Below are 19,155 nucleotides of genomic sequence, written 5' to 3'. Positions count from 1 at the left end.
ATAAATCGTAATTTATTTTCTGATAAAATGTGGATTTACCAACTTATTGATGTATAGATATCTGTTTTAGACCATTGTAACACACTGACAACCAACAATCATCACAGAATTGATGAGAGTTACATGAACAATCACACCTCATCACAAGTGAATACTTGTATAAAGCAATACTGAATTAAAGAAGCTGCACAATGTCATTCACACAAACATTAAGCACCATTATGGTAACACGCATGAAATAAAAAAAAAATGCAATAAACATTAATTTAACAACATTAAATGTAATATATAACCCTAATGAACATAAATGATTAGAAAAACAAAACAAAAAAACAATTAAACTATGAGAAACTTTCTGTTTACCAATTAACAGTTTTGCACTGTAGCATTTTTACAGTATTTTACCGTTAAAATCACGGTTATTTTTTACAGTGCGTCTTTTAGGTCTATCCAAAACGAAACGTCCGTTGGTGACGCCTCTCTGGAAATGATTTGTCTATGACGCCAAACCAATAACTCATTTACAACTGAGAATGGTCTGGTTTTAACCAGGCTAGCATGTTTAGTCATGTGATGCATATTTATTTACCCATAGATATATGGTTACACCGGCATTGTTGTTTCTGCTATTTACTTTCATAGTGTTGCTAAAGAGAAATGTTCCTTTGTAGAATTTTCATAGCATTCCTGCAAAGATGTACTAGATGGAAATGTACTCACAAAAAAAAAAAAAAAAAAAAATAGTAAGGTACTCGCAATTGCTGTCCTGTGGCGTGCTAACAATTGCATTTCAGACCATTTTGAGTGCAAGCTGGACGCAACATTGAGTGGTGGGATATTTTACTAATAAAGTGATAGTGCCAGAAGGATGACGTTATAACTTTATTGTGTCTGCTCTTTGGTATCATCATGTGTGGACGGGGAGTGTTTGGAAATAAAAACAGTTTTCAAATGTATTCGGATTAATGTAGAAATAGCCTAAAAAATCCCTCGAGCAAGGATGGAACAGGGTGTGCTGTAGAGCAATGCATTATCAGGTGGAGGGGCACGTATAACTTTCCACTTTGAAAGAATACATTCAGCACTGAGAGGAGCTGAATAACGTGAATAATGTGGCTGTACATCACTTTCAGGATTGAGCCTTCCTTGGGGAGGGCATATTTCCTTTGGCTAATATCACTGATAGTGATGGTAATATGTCCTGCACCAGACATGACTATCTATCTTGCACTGGGGCAATGGTGGTGCTGGTGGTAGCGGGCAGTGTGAGGAAACAAATCACTTGTTTGTCAGGAAGTTGGGCCCAGTACGTGTGACAGTTCCAGTTTCACGGATCAGGAAGTTGCGAGAGTCTTATTTCCAACTCCTGCCATCGTCGTCATCATTTCAAGAGGTCAAATGTGTGTGCCCTTTCACACGCTTACATACACAAACAGTACACATCCTTTGGACAGTGACAGGACAGGATACGGAGTACATCTTAATAAAACCATTAAACCATTTTTTATTTATTTATTTATTTATTTTTTTAAGATAAGAGAAGTTGCTGATAGAATGAGTATAGATACATATGGGTGTATACAAAAATGGTGGTTCGGTATGTACCTTGGTTTTAAGGTCACAGTTTAATATTTTGGGGTAAAGCGTTGAAAAAAACAACAACTTTTTTATTTAATGGTGGTTTACTGAACAAACTACATCTGTCTTTAAATAACAATAAAAAAGACTGTTAATTTTGCTGCAACTGGTAACAACACACACTGCAGCGTATGGTGCTGCTATAACTGGGAAGATATTTGAAGTGCTAACACTTCTAGATGCAAAATATGTTAGCAACATACTTCAGAATAAGGTTAGAATTATTGAGCTCTCATTCAATTTGAAGTGCATACACACTGGCACTCATTGAAGTCTGTGAATTCAAATACACTGTGGGCTCACTTACTTTTAGGATAATTCTTAATGCGAAATGGACATACTTGTGTGAATTTGTTTGAACAGGCAAGTTTACAACCATAATAATAATAAATAAAATAAAAAATAAAAAGGAAATAAATAAAGATTGCAAAACGATATTGTCTTATCCTGGGGGAAAACTTGGGAGTTTGAAATTGCATTCCACACACAGAGATGTTCTGCATGCACTCTAAAAAAGGTGGGTTATTTTAAATTTTGGGTCAAAGATGGACAAACCAAGCTACATATATAAGCTATATATATATATATATATATATATATATAAAAGCTATATATATATATATATATCCTGCAATCATACACTGTGGGAGTAGTAAAAAACATTTTTCTTACTAAAGTGGTGCCTTTAGCTCAATTGTACACTACTATTTCTCCAACAGGAACAAAGTACAATCAAGTCAATGGAGGGGCACTTCACACATTTGCTTCAGACACTTCCCCTACACACATTTCTCTTTGAATCTTGGTCAAGAAATGACACAAATTACACGATGGCCAGTGTTTGTAGTCATGTAAGCTATATATATCAAAGCATGCTAGTGCAATGTGTTCAAATGCACACTTCACCCTCTCAAGCCATTGTCATACATCCCGAAGGGTATAATCATAGACACTTTTGATCATTTCTGTTGGTGCAGCATAGAAAAAAATCAATTGTTGAATACAAAAGTTGAAGAGATTTTTAGTCTTTTCCCAAACAAAAACCTGAACTTTCTTAAAACAAGATGTGTGTAATATGTTTGTTTTCCTGCGTTAAGCTCAAATCTAACTCTATTTAGGGCCAGATTTACAAAATAGGGCAAATTAGCGTGAGAGAACTATATATATATATATATATATATATATATATATATATATATATATAAGCCCAGATATGAGTCATTAAAACACAAATTAAAGAACATAGATGCAGCTGAATCATTGACCAACACAATCTACCAAGAGCAGCGCAAATTAGCATCTGGTTTAACACATGCTTTTTTTGGCCGGTAAATAATGGCGCAGATACCATTAAATTGACAAACGCAAACCTTAGTAAATCACCTTGCATGATTCATTTAAATACTTTTCTCCCCTTAATTTTGCATCTGAAAGGGAAACTCCTACATATGCATATGCAATAAGGTCAGCCGCACAGCTAATCCTGTCCACGCCCTTTCAGCGCTAATTTTGTCTTAAATTTGGGCTTGTGTCTTTAGTAAATCCTGACAGTAGTTTAAAACACCAAAAGAGGGTTTGTTGAGGCACAAATATCTTATTGTTGAGATTTTTATATTATGTTTATATATATATATATATATATCATGAATTTCTGAAAAATGCTCCCATAGTGGACAGGAGCGCCATAAATCACAATGAAACAAACCCATCTTCTTCAACTCCTGGGATGACCTGCTTCGTAAGTCATAAAACTACATTCTTGCTCTCTCATTCTCTCCTGCTATCTCCTCCCCTCCCTCTTTCTCTTACTCTAACTCTCACCAACTTCTCATTTCTCACTGTCCACCCTCTGTTTTCTACAGCACTAGTTAGTTTCCTGTTGTGGCGAATGAAAAATATTTGCTCATGCCTTTACAGTTCCATTTCCCCCCCTCTCTATATGGGCATTTCAATTTTGCCTAAAGGTCTCCATAGGCTCAGGTGGGATGCACTATAATTCACAATTCAACCGCAATGCAGAAGTGGGTCTGGGATAAATTCACATAGAGCAGAACCCAGGCTAAGTTTAAGGATGGGTGGTAGAAGATGCACACACATGAAGAAAAAAAAAAGATTAATCAAACTAATCAAACTTTCTCTCCGCTTTGGGGGTTCATATCCATGACTCATGAGCAATTTCTCAGAGTGTATCATAGAAGGTCAGATGTGGCAGATTTAAAGTTTGTGATGAAATACTAATATAGCTAGAGGAAGTGATGAGAAATACTTGGAAGCTGATCGCTTAATTCCGAAACTGTTTTTTTTTTTTTTTTTTTTTACCCCAACTAAGAACTTTTACCTCTTCTACAGAAAAATAAACATATAAAATAGATAGTGTTTTACAATTATGTATTACCAATTTAACAATGTAATATATAACCATACATTTAATTAAAAAAAAAAAAAAAAAAAAAAAAATATATATATATATATATATATATATATATATTATTGTTGACAGGTAGCGTATTTATCAATTAAAGAGCCTAACCTCTGATTTGGCAGTACTCATGGTCCACTTATGTTTCAGAACCATCCACACAATAATTAGCTTTCCTTGGGAAGATATTATGAATGAGTGTGAGCATTTAGTAGTGTCTTACCCACACACAGTGGGAGGGGGCTGTCCCATGCTCTCCTCTCCCCTCTGAGACACGTCAAAACCTCCGGGCCCTTTAAACTGTAGCCAGGATCACAGCTATATGACACCGTGCTCCCTGCAAAGTGACCTTTATCCTCCCGTTTAAAGCCAAACTGAGGCACACCTGGGTCCTCACACTTCACCAACTCAAAACCTGCAAAAAAAGAAAAAGAAAAAAAGATTGTGTCCATTAAAACCTCTCCTCTGGTGTGTATATATATATATATATATATATATATATATATATATATATATATATATACAGTATATATATATATATATATATATATATATATATATATATATATATATAATTCCTTTACTGTGATGGCTGCAAGATGTCAGTGTGCAACTCACTGGTGAAGTGCAGCTCAAAACCTTTGCTGGTATTGTCACTATTACTAATGAACTCGAGCCACATGGTGCTGGACGTGCTGTTTAAAGTGACATCCATCAGCTCTGTGCTTGTGAAGGTGCCCAGCAGTCGGGCACTGGTACTGCTACCGTCATACACCTGACAGACACATAAAACAGACACATACAGTCATTGCAGAATTTACAAACAAACATTACACACAAGCACAAAAGCAAATAAGTCACAAACACCTTAAGAACGTCATCCTCCTCCAGGCGGAAATCCCGTGCTCGGAGCTGGATGCCTTTACCGGGTTGGGTCTGAATGGAGTAGATGCACTCATGATTGTTACCGTAATATCCAGGGTAGTTGGGAGAGAGTAAAACTCCTTGTTTCCCGGTTACGGATGATCCGCATTCAGCTGCAGAAAGGGAGGTAAGAAGTCAAATGACTTCTGACGAATCACCCTTGATCTCAGTATAAACACAAACACGCATTATACACTCATGCTGGCAAACAGGGGCTATTGTGTGTTTCTGAATGAGTGCAAATCAATGTATGCACCTAATTGTGCAAGGATATTAAACTGCACAAATGAAAGTTGAATCAAATTTAAATGCTGCCAGGTTTGCAGGTCTGTTCTGATAAGATGTGAATACAAATAAATACAACTGAATAGGGATGCAAGGCTTAGTAATTATAGACATACCTTTCTTAGTCGATAGTTATTTTATTATCATGCATGATAACCTAACCTTAAGTGTTTAAATAATACAAGTCATTTAGTCATCACAACATTATAATGTACAATTTGAAAAATAGATTTTATCTTGAGATTGTCTAAAGATTACATTAAAGAGTGTTATTGAAATGGTGTTTTAAAAGATTATTTTATGTGAGCATTTGGTAATTGCAAAATGAGCATGTACCATTAAACATCCCAAAAAACAAAAACAAAAAAACATAGCCCGACAACTAATACTGTATGTGATCGATGTCATGTATTCCATAAACATCAACATTTGTTTAGAAACTAGCTGACCTAGTCCCACAAGAGTTGTAAACAAATATTAAGCAAGGATAAGCCAGATATTGCAGAAGAAATTATATAATACCTACTTACTTGCTTCAGCTGGAACGTCAAAATCATAACATTAACAAATTACATTTTAAGTTTAGCAACTAAGCCAATGGTTCTCAACCTTTTTTCGTCACGCCCTTCTTTAAACCTTTAAAAAAAAATCTGTCATTTATTTATTTATATATTTATTTATTCTTTTTTATTTATTTATTTATTTATTTATTTATCGTATTCTTGCGTCCCACACTTTGAGAACCACTGACATAAGCTATTCAAGCAAAAAAAAAAAAAAAAAAAAAAAAAAAAAATATATATATATATATATATATATAAATTATATATATATATATATATATATATATATATATATATATATATAATTATTACATATAAGGGTATATATATATATATATATATATATACTGTATATATAGAGAGAGAGAGAATTGAAGAAGTCTAGCCTACAATATATGTATTATGTGTAGTTGGTGTTCCTGTTTTGACCTTGAGTCTGTGAATTTGGTAATCGGCAGAACTCTGAAATGGGGCTGCTTTAGCCATTTAAGTTTTAAAGAACTCTGAAATGTGTAGTTGTGCATAAGCGTGTGTCTCTGAGCAGGAGAGGAAATATGTTGTATAATTTGCATAACAAAGCAAAATGAAAAGCATGTGACCACCTACCAACACACCTTGGCAGAGGGGAACTCCACACCCGCCGACGCCCCCCTAGACACACCACCCTCGCAGGCCCCTCGAGACGGTACCCCGGAAAACAGGAGAAGATGAATGCATCCCCCACCCCGAACTGCAACCCTTTACGAGTGCTGAAGGGGGGGACGCCGGGATCTTCGCAAGGCTCAAGATCGTATTCTGAAAGCAACAGGAGAAGTATTGATATTTTGTAGCTTCTTCTGTTATAAATGTCATGTTGTTTAAGTGACTGTAAACAGCTCTCTACCTGAGAAAGTGATGTTGAAGCCCTCATAGGACACAGAGAAGTCTGAGAGGAAACGGATCTGAGCGGTGTAGTTGCCGAAGAGTCCGGCGCTTAGAGGGGGTGGAAGTGTAGACCCTGTCAATCTCCACAGAGGTTGAGAGAAGCTACCATTTTCTGTGACTAATAGGTGGTCGTGTGGACTCTCCAGGTGAAAGGTGTGGAAGGTAAACTGAACACCTGCAGACATTGAGGGGAGACAAACACAAGGTACATATATCAACTGTTTAAAGCCCCATTCAGACCACGAGCGACTTTGTCGCTGTATGCCGCTAGTCTTTGTACTGTGAAGACACTTGTGGGCGTTCCCAGTGATGTCACTCTAATGTTATTGGTAGACTGCATGTCTGGCCATATCTTAGAAAACGCAATCACAAACACACATATCATTCTAATTTGAATAGGAATTCGCTTTAAAAGTTAAATTAAACTCACTCATACTGTTCAAAATGACTAAATTCTTGTCCCGAATAATTAACATAGGCCTAATCCAGGCAAAACTGTAAAACGAACTGCACCAGAGCTAAACTGCTCATTGCATTATATAAATAACAACAAAAACTATCAATGTATGAATCAAACTCATTAAGACAGCCGACTGTTTCATATCCATGCATCGCTTTATTATGTATGTGGCTACGGTCAAATTGTATAAAATGGTGAAATCGCTTCATAACTCTGTCCTCTCTTGCCTGCACTGAGTTGGTGTCGCGAAATTTGCAACTCATTTGCATAAAGTTGAAATTTCTGAAATTTTGTCACGTCTAGTGTAGCTTGACACATTGCTTTGTAACTGTGTGTCGCTGGCAGTGTAAATGGGGCTTAAGAGTTCATGAAGGCTTCAACCACATGCAGTAGCAGAAAAACACATGTCAAACCTTTGAATTTACTTTAATTTCTAGTCCTAGAAATGTATTACAATAGACACAATGCACAAATAATGATACATTTTCAACTCAGTACTGAACACACAAAGCATGCCAAACTCTAGGTTAATGATTTCTCCAAAAGCTGGCATTAGCTAAGCTGTTCATTTAATGAGATACGATTGGAGGTGTTAGGCCTCTATGTACACAAAAAAAAAAGAAAGAAAGAAAGAAATGCTAAATTTTGGAGTTTGCTATTCAAAATAAGCATTGCCCTAATGTTAACTGCATCTCGCACAAAAGAGGTCTCTGAAGGACAAAGAGGAAGGATTGTTGAGATGCATAAAGCTAGAAAAGGCTTGAAAAATGTCTCTAAAAGCCTTTATCAGTTGATAGTAAGACAGGCACAGCTTCTCTTCCTTGGAGTGGGCGTTCTTGCAATACGAATAATAGAGATTTAAAGATATATCTGGAACATGCTGAACATGGAAGAAGAAACAATGCCACTTGTGTGAAATCCACAAGAGCATGTGGATGTTTCACAGAGGACAGATCAAACCAGAGTTTAGAAGAGAACACAAAACAATATTTCAAAAATAAAGTATGTTAGGCCATTATGGTTTTTGATGCCTCAGGTCAAGATGCCACTTGTTATCATTGATGGGAAAATGAATGTAGAAAATGTACTTTCTGGAGTGCCTCAAATGGACTGGCATGACCCAATGAGAGAGTGATTCGTGCCATTGACATCAGAAGAATAAAACTGAACTGAACCAGTTTTGTAAAGAGAAATGGTGACAATTCTGTTGTTCACGTCTAATTTTACAATTACACAAACCATTTGGAGAAGGTTTCAGCTTCCAAAAGAGGGTGGAACAGTTATGGACTGGCATGACCCAATGAGAGAGTGATTCGTGCCATTGACATCAGAAGAATAAAACTGAACTGAACCAGTTTTGTAAAGAGAAATGGTGACAATTCTGTTGTTCACGTCTAATTTTACAATTACACAAACCATTTGGAGGAGGTTTCAGCTTCCAAAAGAGGGTGGAACAGTTATAAAATCTTGTACCGTTTACAATGAGTGTTCAGTAAATACATGGAAACATATTATCGTGGATCATTTTACAGTGTTGTAGTCGAGACCAGCTCGCTTGAATCCGAGTCGAGACCGAGACCAAAGGGAGTCGAGTCCGAGTTGAGACCGAGACCATAGATAATCGAGTCCGAGTCGAGACCAAAGAGAGCCGAGTCCGGGTCGAGACCGAGACCAAAGGGAGTCGAGTCTGAGTCGAGACCGAGACCATAGAGAATCGAGTCCGAGTTGAGACCAAAGAGAGTCGAGTCCGGGTCGAGACCAAAACCAAAGAGAGTCAAGTCCGAGTCGAGACCAAAGAGAGTCGAGTCCGAGTCGAGACCGAGACCAAAGGGAGTCGAGTCCGAGTCGAGACCAAAAAGAGTCGAGTCCGAGTCGAGGCCAAAGAGAGTCGAGTCCGGGTCGAAACCGAGACCAAAAGGAGTCGAGTCCGAGTCGAGACAGAGACCATAGAGAATCGAGTCCGAGTCGAGACCAAAGAGAGTCGAGTCCGGGTCAAAACCGAGATCAAAGGGAGTCGAGTCTGAGTCGAGACCGAGACCATAGAGAATCGAGTCCGAGTTGAGACCAAAGAGAGTCGAGTCCGGGTCGAGACCGATAACAAAGAGAGTCGAGTCCGAGTTGAGACCAAAGAGAGTCGAGTCCGAGTTGAGACCGAGACCAAAGGCAGTCGAGTCCGAGTCGAGACTAAAGAGAGTAGAGTCCGGGTCGAAACCGAAAACAAAGAGAGTCAAGTCCGAGTCGAGACCAAAGAGAGTCGAGTCCGGGTCAAAACCGAGATCAAAGGGAGTTGAGTCTGAGTCGAGACCATAGAGAATCGAGTCCGGGTTGAGACCAAAGAGAGTCGAGTCCGAGTCCGAGACCAAAGAGAGTCGAGTCCGAGTCGAGGCCAAAAAGAGTCGAGTCCGGGTCGAGACCGAGACCAAAGGGAGTCGAGTCCGAGTCGAGACCGAGATCATAGAGAATCGAGTCTGAGTCGAGACCAAAGACAGTTGAGTCCGGGTCGAAACCGAGACCAAAGGGAGTCGAGTCAGAGTCGAGACCGAGACCATAGAGAATCGAGTCCGAGTCGAGACCAAAAAGAGTCGTGTCCGGGTCAACACAGAGACCAAAGGGAGTCGAGTCCGAGTCGAGACCGAGACCATAGAGAATCGAGTCCGAGTCGAGACCAAAGAGAGTCGAGTCCGGGTCGAGACCGAGACAAAAGGGAGTCCGAGTCGAGACCAAAGAGAGTCGAGTCCGGGTCGAGACCGAGACCATAGAGAATCGAGTCCGAGTCGAGACCAAAGAGAGTCGAGTCCGGGTCGAGACTGAGACCAAAGAGAGTCGAGTCGAGACCAGAGTGGCTGGATAACCTAGGTTGGGTCTGAAACCAGGCTTGAATATGTTAAGAATCTGTAAAATATTTGGTGGTAACAATAAAATTGGCACCATACTCAAACAGTAAACCAAATATACCATGGAATCATGTACACTGTAATGGTAAAAAAGGCCACACAGTGGTGTAAAGGTAATTTTCTTACAAGTATGACTTACAATTATTACAATCAGTAAGTGCTCTTTCACATAACATTACTGCACACAAATTCGGTGTGGCTCTAATATGCAAACTGAATTATGGATGAAAAGGCAGACATTTCGATACATAGTTGAGCTAGAGGCTCTACATCACATCTAACCTGGGTCCTGCTTCATTTGCATGACCCAAACGTCATTGTCTCAAGTCAGCAATCATTGGACGTTTCAATCAAACAATTTAAAGAAATATTAACATACAGCAATAATCATGACATATTTTGAATGGGACTCGAGTGGATTCGGGAATAAGTCAGAGTCCTAATATGTTCGAGTACGAGTCAAAATGCACACGAGTTCATGACAAGACATACACTCTAAAAAATGCTGGGTTGTTTTAACCCAACTTTGGGTCAAATATGGACTAACCCAGCCGTTGGGTTAAATTTTTACATTACATTTTTAACCCAACATTTCGGGTTTGTCCATATTTGACCCAAAATTGGGTTAAAACAACCCAGCATTTTTTAGAGTGTAGACCGTTAAATATTGACTCGTGAACGAGTCCGAGTCTCGAGTACACAACACTGTCATTTTATAAAACTGTTTGTCTGCTGGGAAAAAGAACCATCACCAAAAAGCGATCTCACCTTTCCCATGTGAAGACTCAATCATCCAGGTACAGTTGAGGTTATGGGGGTAGAAGTCAGGAAACCCAGGAGACAGAATAGTGCCGCTGTTACCCTGAATAAACCCTCCACATAGTGCTAGAGAAAAGAGAAAAGGATAAAGACTATTTGTCAAAACGCTGATCTTAACCCTGCTAAAACAAATGTTATAGAAAGTGCCCTTCCAAAGGACATCAATATATGGAGGCGAATTATTCCTATCATCACCCAAGGAGAAAAATCAATAATGGCCTTAAATATTCAAAGCCTAGTGGAATAGGAGAAGGGAGCGGAAAGGGTAGCTTCAAACCGTAAAGGCCCTTCCAGTCTGGGAGCGATATCGTTGCTTGAATAAATGACCTGTACCTTAATGTGTCCTTTAGTAAAGAGTGCACCGTACCATCACAGCTGGGCAGGGGCCGACTCCATTGGAAGTTGGGTTCACACTCGAGGGGCTCGTGGTCACTGAGGGTGTATCCTGCTTCGCAACTAAACGTCACCAAAGCTCCCACGTAAAAATCATTGCCATGGCGCTGACCGTTGACTGGGATTCCAGGATCAACGCAATGGTCCGACTGGAGTTGCAAGGCTTGAGAGTGGAATAGACAAAAATGTATGTGTGAAAACAACGTATGACTGTTCATTTTCATTTCATTTTAAGTGTATTTTCATGCCAGAAAATTGATTAATTGATAATTTACAAATTAAAGTGTTCCTATTTGACTTATCTGGGACTATTTGTGTGGGCGAATCAAAGTAGAAATAATAATAATCGGCCAATCAAAACAATATTTTTAAACTATCAGAAATATATCACCCAATATTATATAATTATGCATGGTAGTTTCCAGCATTTTACATTTAAGCACACTTAATGTTTAAAAACACTAATGATTTAATAACACTTAAAATCTTTCCAAATCTCCAAATCCATTTTTCATGTTGTACGTTATAAGGTTGTGGTGCCAAACATTTTTTTTATTATTATTATTTTTTATTTATTTAGACACAAATATTTTTTTTTTATTTAATTATTATCTTATCGGCCACTGCATAAAAATAAATAAATAAATAAAAAAAAAAAAAAATCAGCTTATCAATACTGGCCAGCCCATAAGCCTCTAAAAATTTTATGTTCTGCTTATTCGGATCATTCAGAAGTTGCATTATTCTTCAGCACTCAGTTTGAGTTGATGTACTCAATAATTTAAGATACACTGATATTTATAGAGAAACAACAAGAAAAGGTTATAAACATGAGTCATACCAGCCTAAAAGCCATTATTTTACACTGAATGGTGGAGCTAATGCAGCAGTCTCATGGGCATGTTCTAGTGTGCAGTCTGTGCATGACTGAAATGTGGGGTTAGAATTGATGTATTATTCCAAATAAATTTTTAATATTCACAAATAAATGTAAAGAGTTTCACAAAAAATCTATTAAATTCACAAATAAATAAAATAAAATTTGCAAATAATAATAATAATTAAAAAAAACATATTTACAAATGTTTTATTAATTTACAAACACAACTCTGCCTGGCTTTAATTTGTGAACCACTTTCTGTGCATTTGTAAATTGCTGCACACATTTGTGAATCGCTTCTTGTGCATTTATAAATCCCTTAGGCATCTGTGGATTTTGAAGCACTTCTAGTGTCGATGTGCAGACAAATCCACAAATAAGGTGACTCCATCCTATGTTTACTCAAGCCAATCAGATAACGGCCACATTGAGCTGGCCAATCGTAGCACATTCTCGCTACAACCAATCACGTTTGGCTTTACACTCAGGGTGATCTTGCTCTGAAATAACTTTGCTCATTCATCGTTCATCTGCATTGGCTCAAATAGGAAGTGTACACATAAGCCCCACACAATTGCTACAGCAAAATATGTTTAAAATTTGGATTTTGTTAGAATTAGACCATTAGATTGTGTATCAGGCCAAGCCACATTTTTTTATGAGCCTTGGAAAAAGCCAGAGAAAAAAGCGCTTTATATCTCTTTTATGGGAACAACGCGTTATGGAAGCATCACGTTATTCAAGCTAGAACTGACAAACAGTAGCTGACTAACAAATAACTGTGTTCAACCTCATGAACAATCTATAATTATTTAAATATGAAATACCTGTTTTATGATTCCCTTTGTTTGTAGAGAAGATATAGGTGGGTTCTTTTTAAACGTGTTACAGGTTGTTGCATTTCAAGTGATCTCATGCATTTAAAGTAAAATATGCCTAAACAAGCAATATGCATTTATTGATTGGTAAAAGTAATTTACAGCATAAAGTAGGCTAAAAGCATAGATGTATTTTTCAGCATTGCAAGATTTTTATTTGCAGCATCCAATCCCAGTACACATAGACGCTGAGGCTTGTACGGTTACATCGCGAGTGGCCATTTGGGCTCATATTTGGTATTCTGCATGACATTTATGTATGTATTTTAGCTATTTGTCACCGCGAGTGTGCTTTAAAAGGCGAAATCATATGTTCTGCAATCGTGTCTACCCTGTGCGAGGCTAAACTGGGCAAAGCGAATGTGCAAATCATTTGTCAATGAATCATTGTGTCGTGCTGCGCCACATCCAGTGTAGACAGTCACACGAAATATGAATTTTCAAGTAGCCAGCACTAATCAATATAAGTACGACTATGCAGACAGTTCATATCTGCAGTTATGGCAGCGGTGAAAAGATAATAGGGCACTTTATGCTTTTGATGTGCTGTGTCGCGCCTCTTGCCAGTGTAGAGATGGCGTTACAGATCATGTTGTTCAGGATCTGTGTTGATCATGATTCCCTGAGTTTATCCTGATGGAAATATAAAGAGGCCTTAAAGGATTAGTTCACTTTTGAAAAAACTTTTGCTGATAATTTACTCACCCCCATGTCATCCAAGATGTCAATGTCCTTCTTTCTTCAGTCGAAAAGAAATTAAGGTTTTTGATGAAAACATTCCAGGATTTTTCTTCGTATAATGGACTTACATGGGAACCAGACGGTCCAAGGTCCAAAAGACAGTTTCAGATGCAGCTTCAAATGTCTTTAAACGATACCAGACGATGAATAAGGGTCTTATCATGCGAAACGATCGGTTATTTCAAAACTTATTCCAAAAATGTAACTTTTCTAAGGACAAATGCTAGCCTTGCTCTATTCTGTGAGGCGCGTTTGTAACGTCGCGTAATACGTAATTATGTTCAAAAGGTCACGGGCGACGTAGCCGTAAGTACAGATTCAGTGTTTACAAGTTGAACGCATAGGTTGAACGTGCAAACTAACTCAAACGCCATTTACAAAAAAAAAAAAGGAATTAAAAGGTAAAACAACGATTTCGGAAGATTTTGATTCTGCACTTCCGGTTACGTCGCCCGTGACCTTTTGAACGTAATTACATATTGCGTGACGTTACAAACACGCCTCACAGAATAGAGCAAGGCTAGCATTTGTCCTTAGAAAAGTTACATTTTTTGGAATAAGTTTTGAAATAACCGATCGTTTCGCATGATAAGACCCTTATTCATCGCCTGGTGTCGTTTAAAGACATTTGAAGCTGCATCTGAAACTGTTATTAACTGTCTTTTCGACTTGGACCGTCTGGTTCCCATGTAAGTCCATTATATGGAGAAAAATCCTGGAATGTTTTCATCAAAAACCTTAATTTCTTTTCGACTGAGGAAAGAAAGACATGGACATCTTGGATGACATGGGGGTGAGTAAATTATCAGCAAAAGTTTTTTTCAAAAGTGAACTAATCCTTTAAACTCCAAACAATCTTTTGAAAAAACAAAAACAAAAAAAAAACAAAAACAGATCAGCTCAATTTGAACAAAGCGCTCAAAGATTATTCCTGCTCCTTTCAATGGTGCAAGAATCAGTTCCCGCCCCAAGTATAAACCCTAACGTGATTGGTAGTAGCGAGAAAGTGGCCAGCTCAATGTGGCCGTTATCTGATTGGCTGATTGAGTCCACTTTTGTGTGGATTTGTCAGCACGTCGATGCTAGAAGTGTTTCAAAATCCACAGATGTGTGAGGGGACTTATCAATGCAAAATAAGTTTATTTGTGAAGCAACTCTTCACATTGATTTGTGAATCTTAATATATTTATTTGGAACAATGGTACAATTCTAACCCCATACTGAAATCATCTCACAGCATAATTACCATCCTATTATATCATAATTACAGGACTTGATTAAAACCGTTGCATAGTAAAGAGCATTTGGCTATTATTTATAATGATTCCTTCATAGCTGATAGTATTCACAGGTATCTGTGCTATCAGATCCGTGTAATTGCAGCCATGAAATGCATTGAGGAGAAGATAATATCAAGCTTTATCTAACTACCACGCTTTGACTAAATTCTTAGCATTGTAAGACAGTTTGAACATAAATTACAATAATCACATGTTCTAGTTTGAACAATGCAATTAATTGTTTTGTGATAGTCTACCATATGTGTTTTTTAACAAAGTGTGGCAAAGACTACTGGATAATAGACTTTAAATTACAAAAGTGTTCCCAAAATTCCTGAAATGTATGCCACGCAGCCCTTTTCAGATCAAAACAGTAATAAATACAATAGTAGACCATCATACTCTCATATCGGATGCGAAAGCCGATGTCAGAGTGGCTCTTGTCGGTGGTGAAGAGCAGGTATATGAAGTTTGAGGTGCTGATGAGGAACTGCGGGACCTGTGTGCCCTGGTAACTGCCAATCAGAGGGGAAGAAGGATATCGTCCGTCCCGTACCTCGAGAACATCATAGTTTACCTCCGTTCGGAATCTGTTGATCAGAATAGTGCGATGCATAAGCATGGCAGCTTCACCACAAAGTGAGGCTACATAAATTCATCCCAGTCCGACTTGCTTGTGTTCCTGCATATTATAGCTAGACACTACATCATTCAAACTGAAAACCCAGCTCACTCTAAAGTGGCATGTGTTGTTTGAGTTTCCTGTAGCAGGATCCCTGCTGCTTTCTGTACTCACAGTCAGAGACCGTAGAAAACATCAGCTCTCCCGCTAGCCTCACCTCTGAAACACCTTCTCAACAACAATTCATAGAAGATGCAAACATTCAAACTGTGCGCACACACACACACACACGTTGGGTTTCTATGTTTTATGGGGACATTACATAAACATGGTGTTATACTGTACAAACTGTATATTCTATCTCGCTACACTAAGTACTGAATCTCAGTACTAAAGTAAAAGTACAAATAACTGCAGACATTTTTACTTTAGTGAACGTAGAAGTATCACAATGACAACCATACTTAAGTAAAAAGTAAAAAGTACCTGATTTTAAATGTACTTTAAGTATTAAAAGTAAAAGTACTTGCATAACAATTTATTCATTTAATGTCTATAATCTGATGATTAATAAAATAGTTCATTCAAACCCATTCAACCCAATACTCCTAATGTGAACACGATTAAATTATGGCGTAACTGATCAGAAAAAAACAGAACGTTGTAGAAATGTAGTGGAGTAGAAAGTAAAATAATTGCTGGAAATGTAACATATGTAAAGTATGCACTATTTATCCCACTTAAGTAAAGTACAGATACGTGAAAAATGTATTTGAGTGACAAAGTATTTTACTTAAATACTTTGTTACATTCCACTACTGACTAATCCTATCCCTAAACCTACCCATCATCCAAAACGCTCAGTTACACTAATTTTAAGGCGTCAATAATAGTGTATTATACATTTAAGCACTGAGTAATAATAATTAACTACATGTACTTCCTATGTGGATGAGGATTTGGTTTAGTAACTACAGAAATGTATAACAATGCCACTAAAATTAAGTTAGCAAACTTTCTGCTATTTTAGAAAAGATCATTGTGCAAGATGTATACGCTTGTTTCCTCACAGGTACCAACAAAAATGTCCCCAAAAGGACAACATTTACTGGTATTACTATACGTGTGGGGACATTTGGTCCCCATAATGTAGGGAATACCAGGACAAATAGACACAAAAAAGCCCTGAAAAAAAGGCACAAAGAAAAATGGAGGGGAAGCATTTTATGACCATGGTTTATTTAATTAAATGTTCAACAAGCACATATGAAGTTATCCCATATAGGCAGAGGTGAACGATAATATTGATTCTGAATAAATCTCTTGAAAATCCCTTGCTCGGATAGATCCTCTTATTCCAAGTCTACAGTGATAGATAGTATATCTGCAGTGCACTATAGTGACCTATTTTTTTAAATGATAACCAATAGAATGACAGATAGCAGGGGAAATAAAACAGGGAGCCTAATTAAGTAAAACATGGCAGTTCAGAAAAGAGAAAGAGATGTCTTGTACGTACTTGTCAAAGATGATCTTAATAGGATATCCCGGCAGGGCCTCGATGATCCACTCACAATTGAGGGCCTCTTTATAAAGCTCAGGCCACCCCGGGGACAGAATAATGCCACTGGAAGCCTTTAGGTTTCCACCACATGGGGCTAAAGAACAGGAGAAGATGACACACATAGAGAAAGATTCAGAATTGTTATTTTATTGTTCAATTGACTAAAGACACATTTTTTATACTTTCCCTAATATACTATCTACTTAACACAGATGACTTAAAAGGACAAATAAACCTGATAGCCTTAGTGATATTGGATAAGTCTGGTTAATTAAATACACAAAACAAAAACGTCAGTGAGTGTTTTTTTCCGAAAATGTAAAATCTGGAAACAGAATGTGTTCAATGGGAAGTGGATGATCTCATCGCTTGACTCAGTGTACTGAAGGACATCTATAAAAAGCATTGCTTGACGAATGTCATAAAATGATTTGTAGCATGCAGCAGCAAATTTCATTAAAGGATGTTTTTTTTTTCTTTTTCTTGTAAGAATCCAGTTGATAGTTCTTGAGTATATACAGAAAATAAAGATTATATAATTTTGGTTCCACTGACATTTCAGTTGATCTCTGCATGTACTTTAAGAAAAAAATAATCAAATTGAATAAACTTCCGAAGGGTTCGGTAAAGTGCAAACGGTGATGGAGTATCACATTTCGGTTTTGTTACAAGCAAACTTGTGAATTATGAAATGTGCATATTTATATAGACTAGAGAGAGGACAGACCTTCACAACGTGGCACAGCGTTGTCCCACACAACATTTCCATCTTTGAGAATGCAGGAGATAGTCTGAGATCCGTGGGTCTTTATGAACCCCTCCTCACACAGGAAAGAGATGGAGCTGCCAAGCTGTAGACTCTCACCAAATCTCTTTCCATTTACAGGTACGCCAGGGTCAGGACATTCATTGTGTCGAAACGCTGCAGACGGGAGAAAAACTATGAAATATGGAAGAGAAGTGCATGCTAACTTGAACCTAAATGGGCAAAAAAACTGGGCACAGCAACAACAGATAATACACATTTGTATTTAACTGGAACATTTGAGATATATATATATATTTTTTATTTATTTATTTATTTTGTATTTTTTTTTTATCCCTGTCCAATGTCCACATTAGAGCCCGACCGATAAAGGATTTTGAAGGCCGATACCGATACAAATATTTGTTGGTTTTAAAATTCTGATATATCGGCCGATAATTTATTTTATTTTATTTTTTCCAGAAACGCACAACAAAACATTAAAGGGATACTCCACCTTTTTTTGGAAATAGGCTCATTTTACCACTCCCCCAGAGTTGAACAGTTGAGTTTTACCATTTTCAAATCCATTCAGCCGATTTTCTAATATTTAGAAGAATATGAGTAACCAGACAGTTTCTGGTCTCATTGACTTCCATAGGAAAAAAATATATACTATGGAAGTCAATGAGACCAGAAACTGTCTGGTTACTGATATTATTCTAAATATATATAAAAAAAAAATCGTCTGAATACATTCAAAAACGGTAAAACCCAACTGCTTAACTCTGGGGAAGTTGTAAAATGAGCCTATTTCCAAAAAAAAAAAAAAAAATAGTGGAGTATCCCTTTAACAGATTTCCCTAACTTTAGTTATTTGTAGTTTTTTATGAGTTTTAATTCAAATAATATGATAATGCATTTTATAAAGAAACTTGCTTCTTCTTGCTTGCTTTTAACAAAACAGAGGTACATCAAATATATATTAAAGTTCTGATAAATAAAATAATAATTAGTCCCTACTTTGCCTTATAAGCTACCTGCAACCTGGATCGTTATACACGAGTGTTGCCAACAGGGACGTTGTAGAGTGCCCTCTGGTGGAAAAACTATACAACACCCAACA

The 19,155-nt window shown here is 37.4% G+C and overlaps 1 protein-coding gene across 5 annotated transcripts in view; it reads right to left on the bottom strand.

Annotated features, from left to right (window-relative positions):
• Positions 1-19,155, bottom strand: part of csmd2 (CUB and Sushi multiple domains 2) — a 410,157-nt gene that overhangs the window by 201,179 nt on the left and 189,823 nt on the right. For all 5 annotated transcript variants that reach the window (XR_016147450.1, XR_016147451.1, XR_016147449.1 and 2 more), the window contains exons 15-24: positions 18,012-18,206; positions 17,240-17,378; positions 15,501-15,688; positions 11,294-11,482; positions 10,876-10,992; positions 6,713-6,928; positions 6,436-6,624; positions 4,925-5,094; positions 4,676-4,832; positions 4,281-4,472 (exon numbers count right to left, since the gene is read on the bottom strand). Coding sequence is in view for 2 of the 5 variants with exons in the window: in XM_089123227.1 (XP_088979353.1) it covers positions 4,281-4,472; positions 4,676-4,832; positions 4,925-5,094; positions 6,436-6,624; positions 6,713-6,928; positions 10,876-10,992; positions 11,294-11,482; positions 15,501-15,688; positions 17,240-17,378; positions 18,012-18,206 (1,752 nt within the window). In the remaining 3 variants the exon portion in view is untranslated. The remainder of the gene's footprint in view (positions 1-4,280; positions 4,473-4,675; positions 4,833-4,924; positions 5,095-6,435; positions 6,625-6,712; positions 6,929-10,875; positions 10,993-11,293; positions 11,483-15,500; positions 15,689-17,239; positions 17,379-18,011; positions 18,207-19,155) is intronic.

This window comes from Pimephales promelas, chromosome 18 (genome assembly GCF_988280905.1).
Source record: "Pimephales promelas chromosome 18, fPimPro1.hap1.1, whole genome shotgun sequence".
In the NCBI taxonomy this organism is placed as follows: Eukaryota; Metazoa; Chordata; class Actinopteri; order Cypriniformes; family Leuciscidae; genus Pimephales; species Pimephales promelas.
The sequence above is the reverse complement of the archived record's forward strand: the minus strand, read 5'-3'. Positions and strand labels throughout refer to the sequence as shown.